General features: G+C 33.9%; 1 protein-coding gene across 2 annotated transcripts in view; it reads left to right on the forward strand.

The window, feature by feature from the left end:
* Positions 1–22820, forward strand: part of ASZ1 (ankyrin repeat, SAM and basic leucine zipper domain containing 1) — a 75824-nt gene that overhangs the window by 45417 nt on the left and 7587 nt on the right. For both annotated transcript variants that reach the window (NM_174063.2, XM_024990445.2), the window contains 6 exons: positions 12228–12339; positions 12857–12991; positions 14317–14441; positions 16290–16365; positions 17665–17721; positions 18874–18983. In NM_174063.2, coding sequence (NP_776488.1) covers positions 12228–12339; positions 12857–12991; positions 14317–14441; positions 16290–16365; positions 17665–17721; positions 18874–18983 — 615 coding nt within the window. The remainder of the gene's footprint in view (positions 1–12227; positions 12340–12856; positions 12992–14316; positions 14442–16289; positions 16366–17664; positions 17722–18873; positions 18984–22820) is intronic.

Genomic DNA, 22820 nt, shown 5'->3' on the forward strand with positions numbered 1-22820 from the left:
TAAATTTTCATGATAAGTTTGGAATGTGGGTGGCTGAGAAAAGAATGAAGCAAAATAAAAGTAAACTTCTCCCTTCAGATGAGACCAAAGTTATTCACTTTAGTTGTTGTTAAATGGTAAGGTGAAGGATGTTAGGGAAAAGGTGAAAAGGATTTAAAAGTAATAAGCACAGTAGTTCCCCCCTTATCTGCTGTTTTGCTTTGTGTAGTTTCACTTACCTGTAGTCAACTACAGTCTGAAAATATTAAATGGAAGATTGCAGAAATAAACAATTCATAAGTTTTAAGTTGCATGCCATTCTGTGTAATGTTACTAAATATCTTGCTGTCCCACCCAGGACATGAATCATCCTTGTCCTGCATATCCACACTGTGTATGCTACCTTCCCATTAGTATAGAAAAAAACATAGTATGTAGGGTTTGGTACTGTCCACTGTTCAGGTATCCACTGGGGGTTTTGGAGCATATCCCCTGTGGATAAGGAGGGACTGTTGTACTAGAAGAAAAGAAGGATTGTTAAAAGCTTTCAGATCAAGGGGCAGCAGTGGCGCTAGAGGGTGGATAGAACATACAGAACTTGATTCAGTCCGACAAGACTTAAAAGGAGACTTAAATGCATATATTTATCATGGAAACATGATAAATAAAAAGTGCAAAAATACAGTGTCAGAAATAAGTTTAACTATATTAATATAAAAGAAGACTAGTTGGTAAAGCTCCCTGGTTATAATATTAACTCATATACGGCTAAAGTGAAGTGAAGTGGAAGTCACTCAGTTGTGTCCGACTCTTTAACAAAGGTAAATTGGCTGTATCGGGTTGTTGTGCTGTGTTTAGTCATGTCTGACTCTTTGCAACCCTATGGACTATAGCCCACCAGGCTCCTCTATCCATGGAATTCTCTAGGCAAGAATACCGGAGTGGGTAGCCATTCCCTTCTCCAGGAATCTTTCCAACCCAGAGATCGAGCCAGGGTCTTCTGCATTGCAGGAAGATTCTTTACCAGCTGAGCGACCAGGGAAGCCCATGGCTAAAAACAAAAGCCAATGAAATCACAGCTAAAATACAATAATACATAAAAGTTGAAAATAAAACGATAAAGAAATATTCATTTAGAAAGTACCTATACCTGGTGGATAACAAGACCATAAAAACCCAGAAACTCTCTGGGATAATAAATTATTTATAGGAACAAAGAGGAAGTGTTCATTTTGATAAAAGCAAAAAAATTAACAGGAACAGTTTTAATATAAATGGCTTTAAAATATATGAAATGAAAATTATAGAACTAGAAAGGAAATAGAAAATCTACAATTATATTTGAGTCTTTAGTATAAATGTATTAAGACAGAAAGTAAAGATATAGGAGATTCAGATAACATTTAACAAGCATGTCTAATTCATATTTATCTAGAATTCTGACTCCAACATAATTTATACAGATTATTTTCAAATACACGTGGATTATTTTTATAGTAGTATCCTAGGCCATATAGGAAGCCTTAATAAATTCCCTTTTAAAAAGTTATATGGAACACTTTCACTAATCAAAATGTAACAAACTTAGAATTTAATAACCAAAAGCCTTCTCAGTGCATCAAAGCAGGTATTTAAATTACATATTTTAATAACTTCTAGATTAAGAAGGAAGTTAAAGATAAATGATAATTGAATAACAGTTATATCACATGATATCAAAACCTGTGTGATTCACACAAAGCAATACTCAAAGGGAACTTAAGAGTTTTAAAATCATTTATTGACAAGTCAGAACTACATAAACAGCATGATATTATTTATATTAAAAAAATTCTTTTTTCCTGCACACATTTATATATGTAAATTTGTTCTTCTTGTTTGCTGAGATCTGGAAATATACCCAACTCTTATCATTAGTTATCTGTAGTATTCTAAGGGAAAAGTACATGTGTGTAAGTTAAGTAATTTTTAAAATCAATATGTCATTTAAAAAAGAGTAGTATGTAATTTGCCTTGTATTTTTAAATCACAATAATTAAAATGTGTGTTATTAGTGGAAAACTCTGAATTGCTGATCTCTAAAACAGAAAAGAAAATCTGGGATGAAATCCACAAATACATGAAATTATTAAATGATTAATGTGGCATTCAGACTAGTGGGGAGAAAGTGGATCATCATTTTGGTGCTGGGGAGTTAGACAGCTATTTGAAGGAGTAAAAAATGCTGGTTTCCCCATAGCCAATATAATCATACTCATGGTGAAAAACTAAAAGCCTTCCCGCTAAAATTTGGGACAAGACAAAGATGCCTGTTCTCACCTCTTCTATTCAACATAGTACTGGAAGTTCTAGTCACAGAAATCAGACAAGAGATAAAACGTATCCAAATTGGAAGGGAAGAGGTAAAATTGTATTATATGCAGATGATATGATATATAGAGAAAATTATAAAGACTCCACACAAAAACTACCAGAACTGATAACTGAATTCAGCAAGGTAACAGGATACAAGATTAACATACAGAAATTGGTTGCATTCCTCTATACCAGTGATGAACTATCAGAAAGAGAATGTAAAAAAAATATATATATATATGTTTTAAAATCATATTTCCCAAAATAAAATACTTAGGAATAAACCTAACCAAGGAGATGAAAGACTTATGTACTGAGAACTATAAAACATTAATAAAGGAAACTATAGATGATTCAAAGAAATGGAAAGATATCCCATGTTCTTGAATTGGAAGAATTAATATTGTTAAAATGGCCATACTGCCCAAAGCAGTCTACAAATTTAACATGATCCCTATCAAATTACCCATGACATTTTTCACATGATAGAACGAATAATCCTAAAATTCATATGGAATGATTACAAACTCAGAATTACTGAAGCAATGCTGAAGAAGAACAAAAAAGCAGGAGAAGTAACCATCTCAGACTTCAGACAATACTCCAAAGCTGTAGTAATCAAGACTTTATGGCACTGACACAAAAATAGACATATGATCAGTGGGACAGAATAGAGAGCTCAGAAATAAACTCACATACCTTCGGTCAGTTAATTTTCAATAAAGGAGGCAAGACTATACAATGGGAAAAAGACAGTCTTTGGTGTTGGGAAAGTTGGACACCTGCATGTGAATCAGTGGAGTTAGAACACACCCTCACACCATGCACAAACTAAACTCAAAATGGCTTAAAGACTTAAGACATGACACCATAAAACTCCCATAAGAGATCATAGGATAACAAAGCATTCTCTGGTAAGTATAACTCATACTGATGTTTTCTTAGGTCAGTCTCCCAAGACAATGGAAATAAAAACAAAAATAAACAAATGGGACCTAGTCAATTGCACAAGCTTTTGCACAGCAAAGGAAACCATAAACAAAAATGAAAAGACAACCTACAGAGTGGAAGAAAAAATGATCTAAGACTGACAAGGGCTTAATTTCCAAAAATATACAAACAGCTCATATAACTCAACAACAACAAAACAAAAGCAAAAAAACCAATGCAATTGGAAAATGAGCAGAAGACCTAAAGAGACATTTCTCCAAAGAAGTAATATAGATTACCAGTAGGTACATGAAAAGATGCTCAACAGTGCTAATTATTAGAGAAATGCAAGTCAGGATTACACTGAGCTACCACCTCACGCTGGTCAGAATGGCCATCATTAAAAAGTCTGCAAATAACAAATGCCAGAGAGGATGTGGGGAAAACTTACATTCCCTCCTACACTGTTGGTGGAAATGTAAGTTGGTACAGCCACTGTGGAAAACAGTATGGAGGTTCCTCAGAAAATTAAAAATAGAATTACCATATGAACCAACAAGTTTACTCCTTGGCATATATCCAAACAAAACTCTAGTCCAAAAAGATACATGCACCCCTGTGTTCATAGCAGCACTATTCACAGTAGCCAAAACATGGAAACAGCATAAAGGTCCATCAACAGATGAACGGATAAAGAAGATGTGGTGCATATATACAATGGAATTCTACTTAGCCATAAGAATGAAATAATGCTATTTGTAGTAATATGAATGCAACTAGAGATTATCATATTAAGTGAAACATGTCAGAAAAACAAATACCATATGTTATCACTTCTCTGTGGAATCTGAAGTATGACACAAATGAACCTATCTGTGAAACAAACAAGAATCACAAATGTAGAGAATAGATTGGTGGTTGCCAAGTGAGTGGGGTAGGAGAAGAATAAAAAAAATGCAAGAGGACTGCTTTGGCTGTCCAGTGGGTAAGACCCTACACTTCCAGTGCAGGACACACTGGCTCAATACCTGGTCAAGGAACTAAGATCCCATGTGATACAGTCAAAAAAAATGCAGGGCCATGTGGTATGGCCAAAAAAATGCAGAGCTCCAATCTCATGCCAGAGTAATTTCATATGCCTCAAAATATTTAAAAATTAAAAAATACAAAGTCACACAAATGCTTAATAAAATTACTAGATGAAAATGTGGATGAATATATGTGGGACTGGCAATGGTCTTTATAAACATGACACAGGATATCTGGAAACTTGGCTACCAGAACATCATTCTCTTCCTCTTTTTTTTTTTTTTTTTAATACAACCACCAATCTTCACAAAATAATTTTAATACTTTGTGCCTGAGCTAGCAGCATCTTGCACTGTGACATTCCTATACATACATAATAAGCATTTTATCCAAGTACAAATGTTAAAAGCAGCGTAACTTAAGCAATTGTCTATACAAAGGTAAATAGACACTGTAGGTTATTTTTTTCTTGAATCATTTTTGCTGCATAGTAAATTGCAATTACATGTCAGTATAATCTTACTGATCTATAGAATACACTTTGAACTGTGAGGTATGGCAACTCCCTATGAGAGAGAGCTAACATGTAAACCTGAATATTTTGAGTGATTTTTTTTTTTTTTAGCTGCCATGGATGGGTAAGACAAAAAAAATCCAGCATTCAAAGACCCTAGCAACTTATTTTTCTAATAAATTAAAAAAAAATAAAATCTTTTAGTCATTTTCAGCTATTTCCTATCATTTTCTTATTGGAGCACTGATGAATGGACAAAAATATTGAGGTGAAGCTAAGTCTGTTATGGAATTATGGATTAAACAGTTATTTGAAAAAAAAAAATCCGCCAGGTAACTGCTCATTTACTTTACATCAAGTTGAGATTTTGATATATATCTCTATATATGCATCCCAACTTTATAATTCAAGATTGCAGTTAAATACTTCTAAATTCACTTAAATTACCATGGTAATAAGACAATTAGAAACCTTATATTTTCTTTAAAAGGACATGCTTAACATTTTCTGACATTACTTCTAAACTCAGATGAAGCACAAAATCCTCCCAAAACAAATATACTGTTCTGAAAGTTAAGTGGTTGAAAGTTGGTAGCAAAAGCTATCATGGTTTAACATTTCCACCAGAGTAGATACAAATAAACAAAGGTAACTGCTGTTTATACATCTGATATGAAATTAACACAGAGCAATGGACTGAAATTACAAGGTAAGAATACTGCCATTCTAGTTGAATATTTTCAATATTTAAGTTTCATACTTTCAAAATGGACAATAAAGCAGTTCTCCTATGTTCTGATGTGATATCATTTTAAATTCTGTGCCCAGATTAATATTTAATGCTTATAATTGGGTGCTGAGTCACTCATATATTATTCAAATATTCTATAAAATAAATCATGATTGGTTAAATGTACTATAATTAGCTATCACAAAACATCAAAGGAAATAGAAGAATTATAGAAACGGAACCAAATAAAAAGAATAGGAAGAGCTACCAGAAGAACCAGTTGAACACTGGATGGAAGAATATACTCAAAACAAACTTGCAGTGTTCTTATATGAAAGAAAAGTTAAACTTTTTGTCCATATTAATTTGTCCTCAAGAAAATGAAGTCCCTTTTTCTAGTGTCTGTGAGAGTCTTTACAGTGCTGGGCAGGCACTTTAGTGACAACATAAAAATTACAGTGATTAAAAGTGGAAAATTACCAAATATAATTCAATAACCAAACCTGTATCCTTGGCCAGACTATTAGAGAAGATATGTATATTTTAAGAAATTAATTTAGAAAATCTTAACTGTCTCATTTTTAAAATCTAAATGGACTATTATGAAGATTCTTTTAAGCAGTTTTTGTGGAAGGAGCATCATAGATTATTAGTTTGCAAAAGAGATCTTTGCTGACCTACCCAATAGTAATCTATATACAGGGAAGCTGTGTTATCTGGCACTTGACCAACTGGAATTTCTGAACACTCAATGCAAATCTTGACTATACTAGACCACCACACCCAATGATATAACACACCAATCATACAACAGAATACAAGACCTCAAGGGACTGACAATATGCTGTTTTTAGGGTGGTAAAATAGGGGAAGGGAAGAGGAATCAGAAGAAAACCACCTGGGTCAACAGAATTAACGCTTAATTAACAAAGCAGTTTTGATTCACTTCCACTCTCCTGTTATGCTGGATAAAAAAACTTACTATATTATTTCACCTTAGGGAGGAAAGCAAAGTAGGTAAGTTGGTATAATAGGTTACTTTATGGGGTACCTCTTAGTACCAAAGGAAGGTATGGAAATCACTCTCATCAGTAAAGCACCTCAAGAGAGGACTGAGAAAAATGAAATACAAAGGAGTTTCATTCGTGCTACCCTAAATCATCAACTATAAAAAGTTAAAACACTCCTCTCCTCCCCAACATCATACTTAAAGTAGTAAAAATGTTTTTTTAAGAACAATTTTTATATGTATAAATAAAAACATGGAGAACCTAGGATCCATAAAGTGACTTTGCTAATGCAAATTATGGGGGAAATTTGGATTAACTCAATGTAAAGAAAGAACTGATTACAACACTAATTTGTATACACTGAAGTCTTCCACAATCACTTTTCTACAAAAAATGCATCCTCAAAGAAAAGTTACTGTCTGAGCCAGAACAATCTCTTCCTCTTTGTTCTGAACTCCAAACTGTGCCTTTCCCAAGCTTTGGGCTGATAAGACTGTAAGGGAGCTGGGTCTGATAAGGACTCAGGCTTGTGTTCCTATCCCTGCAAAACATACAGTGGCATCAGACTTCTTATGAGCACAGCTGAAAACTAGAAAAGAATGAAATCACATTTTCACTTAGATCAAGGTATGCAGCCTAAAGATCTTACTCTCAACCAAGCTGTGCCTCTCGGGGTAGAAAAAAAGATTGTCGAAGATATGCAGGAACTCGGAAAATACATTACCTAAGCATCCTACCTGAGGAAAATGCCTGAAAAAAGACTAGCCAAACCAAAAAGAACCAGAGACCTCATGAAGGCGGAGGATAAAGAGAAAGCATTGAAGAGGGATGAATTTTGGTAAATGTGTATTAGACTGGGAATGTGAATTGTGAGTGCTAAATAAGGATTCTGGAAATGGCAAGACAAAATGCAAGCCAAATTCTAATAATTAGATTATGCCAACAGATTGTAAGAGCTATAGTTTGCAGTGAGTTGGGGGATACCCAGGAGAAGAAAGGGAACGAAGAGTATTCAGGAGGCTTTATTCTGTTTGAATACAAGTAGGGAGAATGTGTCCTGGTGGAGGAGGAAACTATAATCTCATTAGGAGAAACAAGTCTCATCTTGCTTACCTATAAGAGAGTGTTTTGCTAGGGTAATGTTTAACGGCGTTTTAAAAAAAGGAAAAGCAGAATCAGATTTTCAAGGGGAGAAATGTAGTGAATGGTGGTTTTGTTGAACCAACAAAACAGAAGAATATTGTCGGATATATCAGTCATTATGCTAAATGAGGATGGACTGAATTTTTCAACTGAATATTGGCTTAAAAACAAAAGATGGCTAAATGCTATTACAAGAAAATTAGAAGAAAATGGGTATGAACTATCCCATTACAAGTGGAGGTAAACCCATGGAAATCAGGATTATCAATACCAGATATTACTAATATTATATACAATAAACAATAAATTTTATACTATAGTAAAAAAAAAGATCAATGAAAATATAACAAACACAGACCTGTGCACACTATACTACATGACTGCTAAATCCATAAATTGAAACCTATTAAAATTCAAGAAGTAGATCAAAATACAATGATAGCAGGAAATTTGAGTATTTATCTCATTACACAAATCTAATATATGTAAATTGAGTAAGGATATAGATGAGCTGACTAACACAGTAGACATGAGATGATGTAATAGATAAGAAGAAAACTCTGCCTGTATTAAATGTACACATGACACACAACAGAGAAGCAGACCTTTATACTAGTTACCGAATGGTCTGCAGGGTGGTGGATATAGAGACAAGTCAGGACCATCATGGGTTTCCCTTGTGGCTCAGCTGGTAAAGAATCCATCTGCAATGCGGGAGACCTGAGTTCAATCCCTGGGTTGGGAAGATCCCCTGGAGAAGGGAAAGGCTACCCACTCCAGTATTCTGGCCTGGAGATGTCAATGGACTGTATAGTCCATGGGGTCACAACCAGTCAGACATAACTGAGTAACTTTCACTTTCACACTTTCAGGGTCATTACCCTCAAAGAACTGATATTCTGGTTGAGAAAACAGAAGAATTGAACAAATACTGACATGAAAGGTGACCTGATTTAAATAAGCACAGAGTGCTATAAGAACATAGAGGAGAGTAGGGTTGCTATCTAAGATGAGGCAGATCATCAAAAAATTGGGGGGCATGCTGGCTTCTAAGATTAACCCCAGAGGTAGATTATGAATACATTTGTTGAAAAGCAAAAGGACATTTCGACCAGTAGTGCTCTGGAAATAGGCAGAGGAGAAAGACGAATTCATGCCTGCAGAACAACTGAAGTATTTTACTGGGATGGAATAGGATGACAGGTACTGAAAGGTAGAGAGGTAGACAGGGGACTTATGAAGATCCTCTTAGGTGTAACCCTGAAAACTTCAAACTGAATTTATTTGATGAGGTTTACAAATGTAGAGGAAAGATTGGAAGGAGGCCAGTTGTTATTCTTTTGCATGCAGTAATCCATGTAAGAAGTGATGAGGACTTGAAGACAAGGAAGGAGGCGAGTGTAAAGTACAGGTATAAATGATGGGAAGGAGGTAAAACTGGCAGGAAAGTTGGGTTAGCTCCAAGGACCTGAGGAGTCATAGATAAATTCATTCAGGCTTCTGGGTTGGGTCATGCTTGACCTGTGATGCTGTTCATGGAGATAGGTAATAACAGAGAGTACTTTGTGTTGGAGGGAAGATGGAGACTTCAGATTTAGGTATATGTTGGTTTTGAGTTTTGTTGGGAAATGACAGATATGATCTGGAGCACAAGAGCAAAGCCTGGGCTAGAGATACAGATTCAGCAGCCACCAGTGCATTAACAATAGTCATGAGAGTAGGTGAGACCATACAGGTATGTTGTTTAGGTAGTGAAAAGGGAAGAATATTGAGGACAGCAGCCTCTTGAAATACCTACCTTTAAATGCTAGAAAAATAAAAGGAGTCCAAGTAACTGCTGACTTTTGCCAAAGCAGTTATGTATTGGAAGGAGCGGGAAGTAAAGAATTCTTTATATTAAATCTCAGGAAATAAATAAGATGGAAATTAATATTGAAAGTAAAGTTATCAGTAGCACAAATAGTTATAATGTCATTTGATCAAACCAGTTAAAAGTTTTATAACTTCCCTGAGGAGTTTATAAGAAGACCATTTATAAGTTCATAAGAGTTTGTAAGATTGAAGACTTAACTTAGATTTCATTAATCTATGACAGGGAGGAAACAATAGATGTTAGAAGTTTCTGTAGATATAAAACCACTGTAAGAATTGTTCTGTCCCCTCTCAAAATTGTCATGCAACAATATTGATAGTATCAGTAACTCTAATAACTTTCAGAAGCTAAGTAACACACTGAAATATTGAATATTGAAGCTGACACTCCAATACTTTGGCCACATGATGGGAAGAGCTAACTCACTGCAAAAGACCCTCATGCTGGGGAAAATTGAGGGCAAGAGGAGAAGGGGGCAACAGAGGATGAGATGGTTGGATGGCATCACTGACTGAATGGACATGAGTTTGAGCAAACTCAGGGGGATAGTGATGGACAGAAAAGCCTGGGGTGCTGCAATTTGTGGGGTCGTAAAGGGTTGGACACGACTTAGCAACTGAAAAACAAATACACTTTCTAGATAATCTAGACTCCATTATAGGAGTTTGCTATCCCATTCAGTAAATTCAACTTAGAAATTAGAAATCAGTGAAGCTTTATTATAACACATATTCCGTAATGATCTGAAGCATCTTAGTCTGCAAACTATACTAATCTAGTAGTTTTATTATATAGGATGACATAAGCATTTATAAAAGCCATTTTATGTCTCTCTGAATTTACAGACTGAAAATTATACCCCTGCTGTTTTCTAAGATTCTATTACAAGAAAAATTGATATTTAAAAGAACCTCAATTTTCAAAACAATTTCAGTACAGATTCAGAAAATTCCAGTAATAAGTTTCAAGCAGATAGGACGCTCAGACTTTCATGTTACCTTCCCTGGAAAAGATGAAGGAGTGTGCAGTATGAAGGTCAAGGGAAAGGTAGAAGGAACAGCATTTGCACAGTCTCTGAAAGGGGAAGAACTTGGCATCTTCAAAAAGAGTACGTGGCCAGAACAGAAGCATGGAGAGCAGTTATGAGGCTACTGCAAAAATACAAATCAGAGAAATAAAAGTGATAGCATGGACTGCTTACAGTGGCTAACAAGTTGATGAGACATGGTTAGATTCAAAATATGATAGTAAAATAGGGAACAGGACCTTCTGATGATGTGTATATGGAGTGCTGGAGAAAAGTCATGAATGATGCTTAGTTTTAGGCTGAGTTATTTGGTTAATGGAAGCTCTGGGAAATAGGGAACCTTGGAAGGAGCAGATTTGAGCTGTTGTCAGGAAGGTGGGAAGAGAAGCATCAAGCGGTCTGATTTAGACTTAGGAAAGAATTTGAATAACCAGTTTACTCAAACAAGCTCATTCTACTGTATATATTCTCCCTATTTGCTTAAGCTATCCAGAAAGTCACACTTCACTTTGTCAAGATTGTCTACTAACGCCCCTATGTAGGAGAAATTCAAGGTAGAGGAGGCAGTGCTTGACAAACTACCTTAGCATGTAATTCTAATAAAAAGTTGAAATTGTAACATACTAGGAAATAGAAGGAACAGATAAATGCGTGAAACTTTCCGTGTAAACACATTGGTGTGAAGTGACCAGACTCAGGATATACCTTATGTCAACAAATTTTACAGAGAAATATTGTTTATATGTAGTATATGTAATATGAGTAATCAAGACAGACTTCCTTAATGAGATCAAAACTGAGAATTGTAAAATTATTTAATTTGTGAAGGTCTTTGTATATGGATCAGATATTTGTGATGACTCAGGAAGATTGAGCCCAGAATCCTAGATCTCCTTTAAAACAGACTGTGCTACTAAGTTCAACCCAAGTAGAACTAATAGAACCTTTCTGGTGTCCTTTGTAATTAGGTTCAGAAGCTGAATGACTTCTAGGAGTCGAGGGGTTGAATCTCTAATTTGAGGAGATGATTCACTAGAGGGAAACCACTGTGTTCTCCCAGAACATAGTCTCAGAGTCTGGCAAAACTGTTGGACTGACGTCTTTCTTTATTAAAGTAAGCCTCAGGATAAAAGTCTCTCACTCCTAAAGTAGAATTATTAACACATTAAGAAGTAAGAGATTTAAACTTATATTTTTACTAAATAAAATAAAGTTTTTAAAGTGTAATAAGCATTTAAAATGAGCAATTTTGAGAACACAGGGTCGGCGGGGGGGCTTGTTTGTGTCGTTCATCACTATTTTCCAGCATAAGCGTAGTGAGGTACTCTGATATTTTTATATGTGAATAGGTAAATTAATGAAGCCTCATATTAAAAAGTATGGGCTCATTTAGTGATTTTTAAAGACATTTCTTCACTAGAGGGTGCTGTGTAAGCATGCAATACTTTTAAGAGTGTAATCTCCTTCATATTTTATTTATTTGCTGGTAAATTCGATTTTTAGATTTTTTTCCCCCTGCTTTATGAAAAGCTTTCCCATTTCTTTGCTCTAAGAACAGCACTGATGTTCTGTCCAGCCTTTGAAGAACTGTTAAGGGCAGCGCTGACACAGTTGTCTCTTTTCTTCCTCCTCCTCAGGAGACTTATGACACCAATCATGTACGCTGCACGTGACGGCCACCCTCAGGTCGTTGCTCTCCTTGTTGCTCATGGAGCAGAAGTGAATACCCAGGACGAGAACGGCTATACTGTGAGAACCTTTTTATCTTTAGGACATTGATATCTTACTATCAGTAGTTGGCAGAAAGGTTTTAAGAAGTAAAAATTACAGAAGGGCTGGGATGTAATTGCTGTTCAGTAAAGAAAAGCAACAGTTTCAATGAGAAAAAAGAAATTATCTGCCTTTGTTGGCACCCTTGACAAAATGTAACACACAGCAGAGCCTGGATTCTGTTAGACTACAAATAGAATTCCTTTTTATAGAAAACAGTTCTCTGATTGGCAGATAAATCGTTTTACTCTGTAACTTCACTTGACCGAATAAGACATTATTTGGTTTTACAAAATCAGTGAACACTGGCAGTCTGCTTTGCGATTACAACATTGGAAATATGTTTACATTATATTGTGAAATGATAAGATTGCATCATTCCATTAATTAACCATGTTCACTTTTTTATTGTGCCATAAATACTGTTGAGACATTTTCTTCTCTGTATCATATATACTCCCTCTCTTTAAACAATCTTTTTTTCCCCCACTTACAGGCTTTAACATGGGCAGCACGTCAGGGTCATAAAAATGTAGTTTTGAAGTTGCTTGAACTTGGAGCTAATAAAATGATACAAACCAAAGATGGAAAGACACCAAGTGAAATTGCAAAAAGAAATAAACATCTAGAGGTATCCTGTTATTTAGCTAATTTTTCTTAGTTTACGTTATTGTTTGTAAAACTTTGGTATGATTTTGTTAGAACTCACTAATAATAATTTATCTATTATTAAATGTTTCAGTATGTAATTTTTTCTCAGCTAGGTAATGAAAACTTCAGTTTACTAGAGTATTTATCTTTTTACTAAATAAGAGGCATTTATAATGTGGTAATTTAAAAGCTATATAAAGGGATAATAAAGTCTTATCTGGCCCTAGAAATAAAATTGTTAACAGACTATTTAAACATTTCCAACTGATTTTCAAAAATTAATTAATTTTCAAAAATTAGTGTATTGACATGGCTAGTAAAATTTCAAAATTTGCATATGTAAACTATTGTTTTTAATTTTAATTAACACATATTAGACAATTTAAAAATTAAATCCTTTGAACTACATTTACTCCTATACATTTGACAAGGTATATAGTAACGTAATAACATGTGGGTATATGATTTACTGTCATTCAGATAATAAAGTCAATAGTAAATATTTGCCATACATTAAATAATTTTATTGATATAAACTTTTGGTCTAAATATGAAAGCTTTCAGCCAAAGGTCTGTAATTTCTAAGCAAGGATCAAATATAGTACAACTCTAAATCTAAGTTATATAGTTCAAGATCTTCTAAAACTGAGTTTCTGATTTTAGAAGCTTATGACATTCCAAAGTTTCCACCATACAGTAATCAGACCATGTCATTTTTATTGCATGTAAAATAACTTCCTCTATTTTAAAGCAGCCTATAAACATGCCTATCATTTTATAATCATATCTACATTTCCAATATTATTCTGGTGTAAATGCTAATCACTGAAGCCCTGTGAGACTTTAAAAAGAAATTTACAGTTTTTCTCCTAAGCTTTCAAAATTTGAAAACTTTTCATTAATATACTGCATTACTAAATTTAGGGTGGATGATACTGAATTTGACATAGTAAGAAATCTATGAATATCAAAGATTATTTTGAGTCATAAATTGTTTCCTGAAGTGAGATTTGATTTTGTATCTTGACTGATTATGTGACTTAACCTTAACTTACTAAAAAGTTAGAACTAAGAAGTTTTCAAAAACTAAGGAATTTCACATCTCTTTAAGGTGTCAGTTGAGGTTTATGTACCTTAGTCATGCTTCTTACTTTCTCTCTGTTTAATAATGTATTTAAAATACTACCTGAGTACTTAGTCTTTCTGACTTAACTTACCAAAATGGAATTTTTAGTTTTGTTTTATATTTTGTTGAAAATATTATTAATTACTATCTTGCTTTAATTGTTATTATAACTTTTTCAGATCTTCAATTTTCTTTCCTTGACTTTAAATCCTTTGGAAGGAAAGCTTCACCAGCTAACTAAAGAAGAGTCTATTTGTAAACTATTGAGAACAGATTCTGATAAAGAAAAAGATCACATATTTAGGTAACAGCATGTTTTTGTTCAATACCTATAAATGAGTAAAAATTGTGTGTTTTTATTATAGTAAAGTGATGATATTTGAAATGTACAATATTTTAAACTTTTACAAGTATTTTAAAATACTGCTTAGAAATGTATGAATTTTAAGTGTTTGGTTCTCCAGAATTTTAGAAAAGTTTTATATATATATGTATTAACAGTAAAGAGAATTATTTTTTACTTTAAATAAAATATCAACAATACAGTTTATTTCTAAAAGGTTCTAATGTTATAGTTTTGTTAGTGTTCAAACTAGATTGCACTTTGCTTTCTAATTCTTTACAGCAGATTTCTGATTTTATAAGCTAAAAATAAAAATACTTTTCCCCCCTCCCCGAACACAGTTGTTCAATACATGGCACAACATTATTCTCTACTTACCTACATTTAAAAATTGTTAGTGAATTTTTACTTCCTGAAATTAAAGAGATTTTCATGTCCAGAGCTCTTATAAAGAATAGTTTCCCCGTGAACATCCCCAACAGGGGTTGGGGATCCTGACCATCCCCCTTGGAAAGTCTGTATTCACGGTTCCTCCACATCTGCATTTCCACATCCATGAATTCACATCCATGACTGTATGCTACTGTAGTATTTACTATTGAAAAAGATCCATGTATAAGTGGACCTGCACAGTCCAAACCATGTTGTTTCAGGGTTCATTGTATAAATACTGACAAATATTTTCCTTCTTAGGGAAGATGAGTTTCATTTTACTATCACCATTTTCTGTTTACTTAAATCTTCATTCAAGAAACATTTCTTATTCCTTTGTATAATATAGATCAAATTTGCAAATATAGGCATATTTCAGAGATATGGATGTACAGTTCCAGACTACCACAATAAAGCAAATATCATAATAAAGTGAATTACACAGATTTACAAGTCATATTTACACTGTACTGTAGCCCAGGTGGCACTAGTGGTAAAGAATCCACCTCCCAATGCAGGAGATCTAAGAGATATGGGTTCAGTCGCTGGGTTGGGAAGATGCCCTGGAGGAAGGGAGGGCATGGCATGGCAGCCCACTCTAGTATTCTTGCCTGGAGAATTCCATGGACGGGAAGCCTGGCAGGCTATAGTCCATAGGGTTGCAAAGAGTTGGACACGACTGAAGCGACTTAGCACACATGCACATAGTCTATTAAAGTGTGCAGTAGCACTCTGTCTACAAAAACAATGTGAAAAAAGTGAAAGTGTTAGTCACTCAGTGGTGTCTGACTCTTTGTGACCCTGTGGACCGTAGCCTGCTAGGCTCCTTGGTCCATGGAATTCTCCAGATAGAAATACTGGAGTGGGTAGCCATTCCCTGACCCAGGGGTTGAACCCGGGTTTCCTGCATTGCCGGCAGATTCTTTACCATCTGAGCTACCAGGGCCCCACAAAAACAATGTACACGTATTAATTTCAAATGCTTCATTTCTAAAAAATGGTAACCATCATCCGAGCCTTCAGTGAGCTGTAATAGCAATACCAAAGATCACCATAACAAACATAATAATATAATAATGAGAAAGTTTGAAACATTTCATGTATTACAAAGTGTGACACAGATACACAAAATGAGCAAATGCCATTGAAGAAATGGCACTAATAGACTTGATTGACAGGGTTGCCACAAACCTTCAGTTTATAAAAAACAAATGTTTGCAAGTAAAGCAATAAAGTAAAACACAATAAAACAAGGTATACCTGTATATTCTACATAGACTCAATCATTCTTATTCTCTTTTGTACATTAAAATATATATTTATTATTTGTACACTTATAGTCTGTTCTGAAATTGACATTGCTATAACTGTATATAGTTCATATACAGCATTTGGAGATCTGGAAATATTTTTACATGGTCTTGGACTTGAACATATGACAGATTTATTGAAGGTAAGATTTTGTATGAACTACAATGAACTGTGTATGCATGTTTAGTTATTAACATAACATTAAATTAATATAACATTAATTCATAAGCATGCTTATAAAAGAGTGACAGATGCACTTTTCTCCATAACTTATAGTACATCCCATTTTAAACCTGAAAGCATTTTGAAAATGTATTATAAAAATTTACAGAAATTAGAATCAGGCTCTTACCCACTGCTCGTAGCTTTGCAGAACTCCATGCACATCTGTGCCCTTAGTGTGTTTTTGCAATTGCCGATCTTCCTGTATAGAATATTAGGAGCAGCAAGATTTTAAACCAAACAAACCTGGTATGGGATTCTTGCTCTAATGATTATTAACTGAAATGTGTTACTTAAATCTCTTTTTTTCCCATAAGAATGGTAATACCTAGTGTAGGAGTGTCATAGATATTAAATTAGATCATATGACAAGCACTGTTGTAGGTATTTTAAGCATGCATTATGGAGTTTGCGTCAATGACAGTTCTCAGCCATTTAGCTGATGCTGCAGTAGTAAAGCACTGTTTTCGATAGGCTCTCCCTAGGAATATGCACATTCAATTAGGTTGTTTGTTTAGAATTGGGTTTCATTGTACATCTTGAGACTTCCTATTTGAGAATTATTTAATAAAACTAAATGTTATTGATTGTTAAATCTTATACAATTATAAATTTAGACTACTTATAATACATCAGATCAGATCAGATCAGATCAGTCGCTCAGTCGTGTCCGACTCTTTGCGACCCCATGAATCGCAGCACGCCAGGCCTCCCTGTCCATCATCAACTCCCAGAGTTCACTGAGACTCACATCCGTGGAGTCAGTGATGCCATCCAGCCATCTCATCCTCTGTCGTCCCCTTCTCCTCTTGCCCCCAATCCCTCCCAGCACCAGAGTCCTTTCCAATGAGTCAGCTCTTCGCATGAGGTGGCCAAAGTACTGGAGTTTCAGCTTTAGCATCATTCCTTCCAAAGAAATCCCAGGGCTGATCTCCTTCAGAAATAGAGCTATTTATATAAGCAAGTAAAAGTTGTAACAGTTTTTTTACTCTGGAAAACTAGCTGTATGTATGCTTTTTAGGTCATTATACATATTATTACACTTACTACTATCTACCCAGTAATATAGCTGTACACCTGCATATGCTGTCTCCTCTAGAAACTTGAAAGTTGTTTGGGAGGGTAACATATACCTGACTTACTTATGTGTATACTTGCCTACTTCCCCTTCCACTATTTCATTTATATTGAAGGTGGCATTTTTTTTCCTTTCCTACAGGAAAGGGAAATAACTTTAAGACATCTTTTGACCATGAGGAAAGATGAGCTTGCAAAGGTTAGTATCAATTTCAAAAACTCCAGACATTAATATTTTGGATCCTGTCATTTTATATTTTAAAAATCTTACAGCTGTAGACTGTGAGTTATCTTTGGCTAGGTTCCTCATTAGATATGCTTATGGATAACCATATCTAAAATTTTCTATTATAGTATTAATTTGCCTCAATATTTGAAGACTTAAAGTTGGTATTTTTTTCCTTCATATTAGTTAAGACATCTCAACTAAAACTGGTGCTATGTTTCTAAATATGAAATAGATTTATAAAACCATATAAAACAGATTACTCAGAGATAAGAGGTGATTTTTTAATACATGGGTACATAAAAATATATTGTTCAAATATTGCCTTTTGCTAGGTTCTCAAATGATCAGTTATTTTGCCATCAAGTATTATTAGTAACAATTTGAAAATAGCTGTGGGAAACATCAAAGATACTTTAATACATAGGATAATAAAAAGGAATGATCTCCCTGTATGAACACATTGAAAACTTGAAATCTTCAGCATCACTGAAAATCAAACCAACTACATAGCTAAATCCAGCATAGAAAATTTAGTTAATACTAAAGGTAGAACACAGGCAAAAGGAAGACTTAATTCTTACTTAATCACTGATAATATTTTGTAGGAAAAATTATTTTAGTACGATTTTCTGGAAAGTTTATATTGTATATTAAAATCTAGTCATTTGTTTTAGAATCCATCACATTGTTATGTAATGTAAAAAATTGTAGTCACTATGTATCTAAATATTTTAATGATGTAACTTTGTCAGTCCAATTACAAGCAAATTTGTATATTTTTCAGTATGATTTTTTTCAATATGCATTTTTTTTCAAGATGAGAATTAATCAGGTAGATCTTGTTCAGTAATTTCAAATTTTATACAAGTATGACTACCTTGGGGCTTCCCTTGTGGCTCAGCTGGTTAAAGATTCCTCCTGCAATGCTGGAGACCTGGGTTTGATCCCTAAGTTGGGAAGATCCCCTGGAGAAGGGAAAGGCTACCCACTCCAGTATACTGGCCTGGAGAATTCCATGGACTGTATAGTCCATGGGGTCGCAAAGAGTCAGACTCAACTGAGCAACTTTCACTTCACTTCTTCATGACTACCTTACTGCACCTTGAAATCATTTCTGCTTAGAATGGAATTACCAGTAGAGATCAGCAGAAAATTATGGCTGCCCTTAAAGAACTGGAAGTAGAAGAGATAAAATTTGGAGAATTACCTGAAGTCGCAAAGTTGGAAATCAGGTAAAGTTAACTTATTGGTTTACATTAATACTGTTTAGAACCACCTTTCCTTTTCAGTTGAATTTTGATAATGTCTGAGTTATTTTACTTGATACCATCATTTTTCCAGAGATATGGGTAGTTCATTTTGCTATATACCGTGTTCTGAGATAGAAAGTACTTTACAAGGCAGGTTTTACCAATACCAAGAAGCAAAACAGTGCATTTTCTTAATTCACATAGAAACATTTTTGTTTTATTTTTTCATTGCAGTTTGTTAAACAAGCTATTTAAAAGATCTTGCAGTTTTCATGGTGTAGCTCCTACTCTCTTTAAATCATTTAAGTGTCAAGTTGAAAATTTAAAGGTAATATTTTTCTTATGGCAATAAAAATGTGTTTCTCATGTAACTCAGCTCTATTTTCAGCCTTAATGATTTATGAAATTATGTTATCAATATATAAAGTTCCTTTTTAATATTATAAACTTGTCAAGCACTGATTATTAGTAATATTAGTAATTAAAATTATCTTGAAAATAATAGTTTGATTTTTTAACATATTGCACAATATTAAATGATTTTTTAAACTTTTTATTTGAATTAATTATAGATTCACAAGAAATTGCAGAGAAGTATAGGAATGTTCTGTGCACCCTTCTTCACCCGTTCTTACCTGGTCTTAATATTTTGCCTAACTATAGTACACTAACAAAACCAGAAAACTGACATTGATATAATTTACATAGCTTATTTGTATTTCACTAGTTATACTTGTGCTCATTTGTATGTGTGTGTATGTATTTTACATACACACACATACAAATTTTACATTTTATCATGTGTGTAGCTTCACATAACCACTGCTGCAATCAATATACTTAACATACCATCACCACAAGGCTACCTCGTACTACCCCTTCATAACTCCCCCACCTCTCCCCCATCCCTAAAACAAGCAATCAATAATTTGTTATCCATCTTTGTAAAGATGTTATATCATGAACATTATATAAATTAAATGTAGTCATATAGTATTTTTCCATTTTTTTAAATTTTTATTTTAATTGGAGGCTAATTACTTTACAATATTATGGTGGTTTTTGCCATACATTCACATGAATTAGCCATGGGTGTACATGTGTTCCCCATCCTGACCCTCCCTCCCCCCTCCCTTCCCATCCCATCTCCCAGGGTCATCCCAGTGCACCAGCCCTGAGCACCCTGCCTCATGCATCGGACCTGGAGTATTTTTCATTTTTGTTTGTCTTTTTTTTTTTAATATATCAGGTTCATCCAAGTTATATGCTATAAAATATAAAAGTGCACTAGTGTAGCCTGCCTAAAACTAACATTGCAACTATGAGAAACATTAATTAAACACAGGAATAGTAAGTTTCCATACCATTTTAGAATTCAGAGAAGTCTTCTAGTGAATAAATTAGATGATCCAGATTTCTTTAAAAATGTTACTGCAAAATTATTTCTCTTTCTCTAACTATACCTCCTTATAACAAGATGATCTATATTCAAAATAATGTCTCATCACTGTTTAAAAATAACCACAACTCTTGAATACGTAAGTACATTGTGAAGGATTTCAGTTGTGATGATGACTTAAATCAGAAAACCTTGAATCTTTTTGTTCACTGTCTTTACTTTTTTAATGTATTGCTTTTCTGAAGGGATATTCTAAGTTCTACATGACTGAATTGGAAATTAAAATTTTAATATAATTTATAGGATGTCAGAGTTGTCTCTATGAATTTTCACTGTGAGGCTTAATAGATTTAAAGAATGTATAGAATCCTGAATGGTTCACATATTACAACTGCTAAATTTTTTAAAAAATAAAACTAGCAGACATATATTTCAGGAATTTGACCTTGTTATTAAATCACAGACTTTGTTTACACGCTGTTATGGAAAAGGTTTTACTTTCCATTTGTTCAGAGTCATTCTTTAAAGAAGAAATTAGTCATCAAGTCATAAGAAAACTAACAGCAGGAAAAGTTGAACTGATTGATTATAATCTTCTGGTAATGTAACTTTAACAATTTAGCTACTGATTTGTTTTAAAATACTTTTCTTCTATGTGTTCAATTTTATAGTCTGTTACAAGAGTACACATGTATAGTACTTTTACTTTCTTCTACAGTTAGCCTTAGTATGTTTTCAGAATTAGAGAATGCAATTTAAAAATACCATTTCATTACTACTTTGAGATATTTTTTTGAACAGAAATAACTAAGTTTCACCCATGTCTTGACATTTTCAGCAGTTTCTGCCCAAACCTTTTCTCCAAGCCTGATATCTACTTGAATGTATCAAAGGCATCTCAAAATTATGCCTGCTTAGAAAATGATTTCTCCTTCAAAAAAAAAAACTGTATGATGCAGATTTTCACATAAAAATACATTGTTCACATCTATGATTTATAACTATTCTAAACTTGGAAACTCCAAATATTTAACTTTAAGTGGATGGTTGGATTACATTACATCAATATAATTATTTTATTCTGTCGCTTAAATTATTTTGAGACTTAATGTCATGGAAAAATACTCACAGTAATAGAAAAGGCAAATATAAAATGGAGTGTGAGTTATAATGCCAGTTGTATGTATGCATATGAGAAATACTTAGTTCCCTTATAATATTCTGGAAGAAAATAATACCAGTCATTATATTTGTGTGATTAAAGTATTGGTTATTTTAATTTTTCCAGATAGTCTACAGTGAGCACATGGTTCTTCCATTTGGAGTATCTATATTTTGGTAGAAAATGGATACAAGTTTTATGTATGGCTGATTCCCTTCACTGTTCATCTGAAACTATCACAACATTGTTTGTTAATCGACTATACCCAAATATAAAAGAAAATGTATAAATTATATATTTTGTTCACATCCTTAACTTCAGAATTTTTAAATGTGGCCTATTGTTTCAGTCAACTTATACTTTTTGTGCTGCAGTAACAAATAACTTCTAAATCTAAATTGACTTACAGTAACAAAATTTATTTCTTGATCAGAAATATGATGTGACCCATCTATATCATGGATCAGCTGCAGTGAATCTCTTCCTTATTATTCTGCCAATAGGCTGGAGAAACAGCCCCACCTCAGATATGCCACTCTTGTGGCAAAGGGAAAAGAGAGGTGGCAGAGCCAGTCAGTGGCTCTTAGAGCATCTGTTCAAAAATGACACAGTCACTTCCAGTCATATTTTATTTGCCAAAGCAAGTCATTGGCCAAGCCTCATGTCTTTGGGACGTGAAATGTAATTCTCTGGCAGAGAGAGGCCTGGTAGTATCTCGCTCAGTAGAAAGAGACATGACAATTTGATCAAATAATATAGTCTACCATACCTATGCCATATCTGCTTATCTGGAATTCTTTAAATAAGCTCAAAATTATCAGGCATTCCATGTAAAGGTATGTAGGTTGTACAGTTCTAGGGTGGGGGCTGGGCATCCATTTCACACAGTGATGATAAGAGGCATAAAAGTTGTGTTTTTTATAACTTGCCTATCCATATTCAGTAGCCCTGAAAATTATACATCACAAGAAAGGTATATATTTGCCTTTCATTCATTAAGACTATGTAATTTTGTTCATAATAGTATTTGCTTATTTCAACTGTGGTCCTATTGTATTAGAATTTGTGTGAGTTTTTATTATAATAGATACCACTAAGTAACACTCCAGAAAGGTCACCTTGCAGATTCATCAACTCTTGATATTAATCATCTTCCTAATTTTTGTCATTCCACTGGAACATAACGTCTTATTTTTATTATAATTCCATGTTTATTATCCATTTAAATTTTCATTTTTTCTTTTTCTTTGAGTTACCT

The sequence above is a fragment of the Bos taurus genome, chromosome 4 (genome assembly GCF_002263795.3).
Source record: "Bos taurus isolate L1 Dominette 01449 registration number 42190680 breed Hereford chromosome 4, ARS-UCD2.0, whole genome shotgun sequence".
NCBI classification, from domain to species: domain Eukaryota; kingdom Metazoa; phylum Chordata; class Mammalia; order Artiodactyla; family Bovidae; genus Bos; species Bos taurus.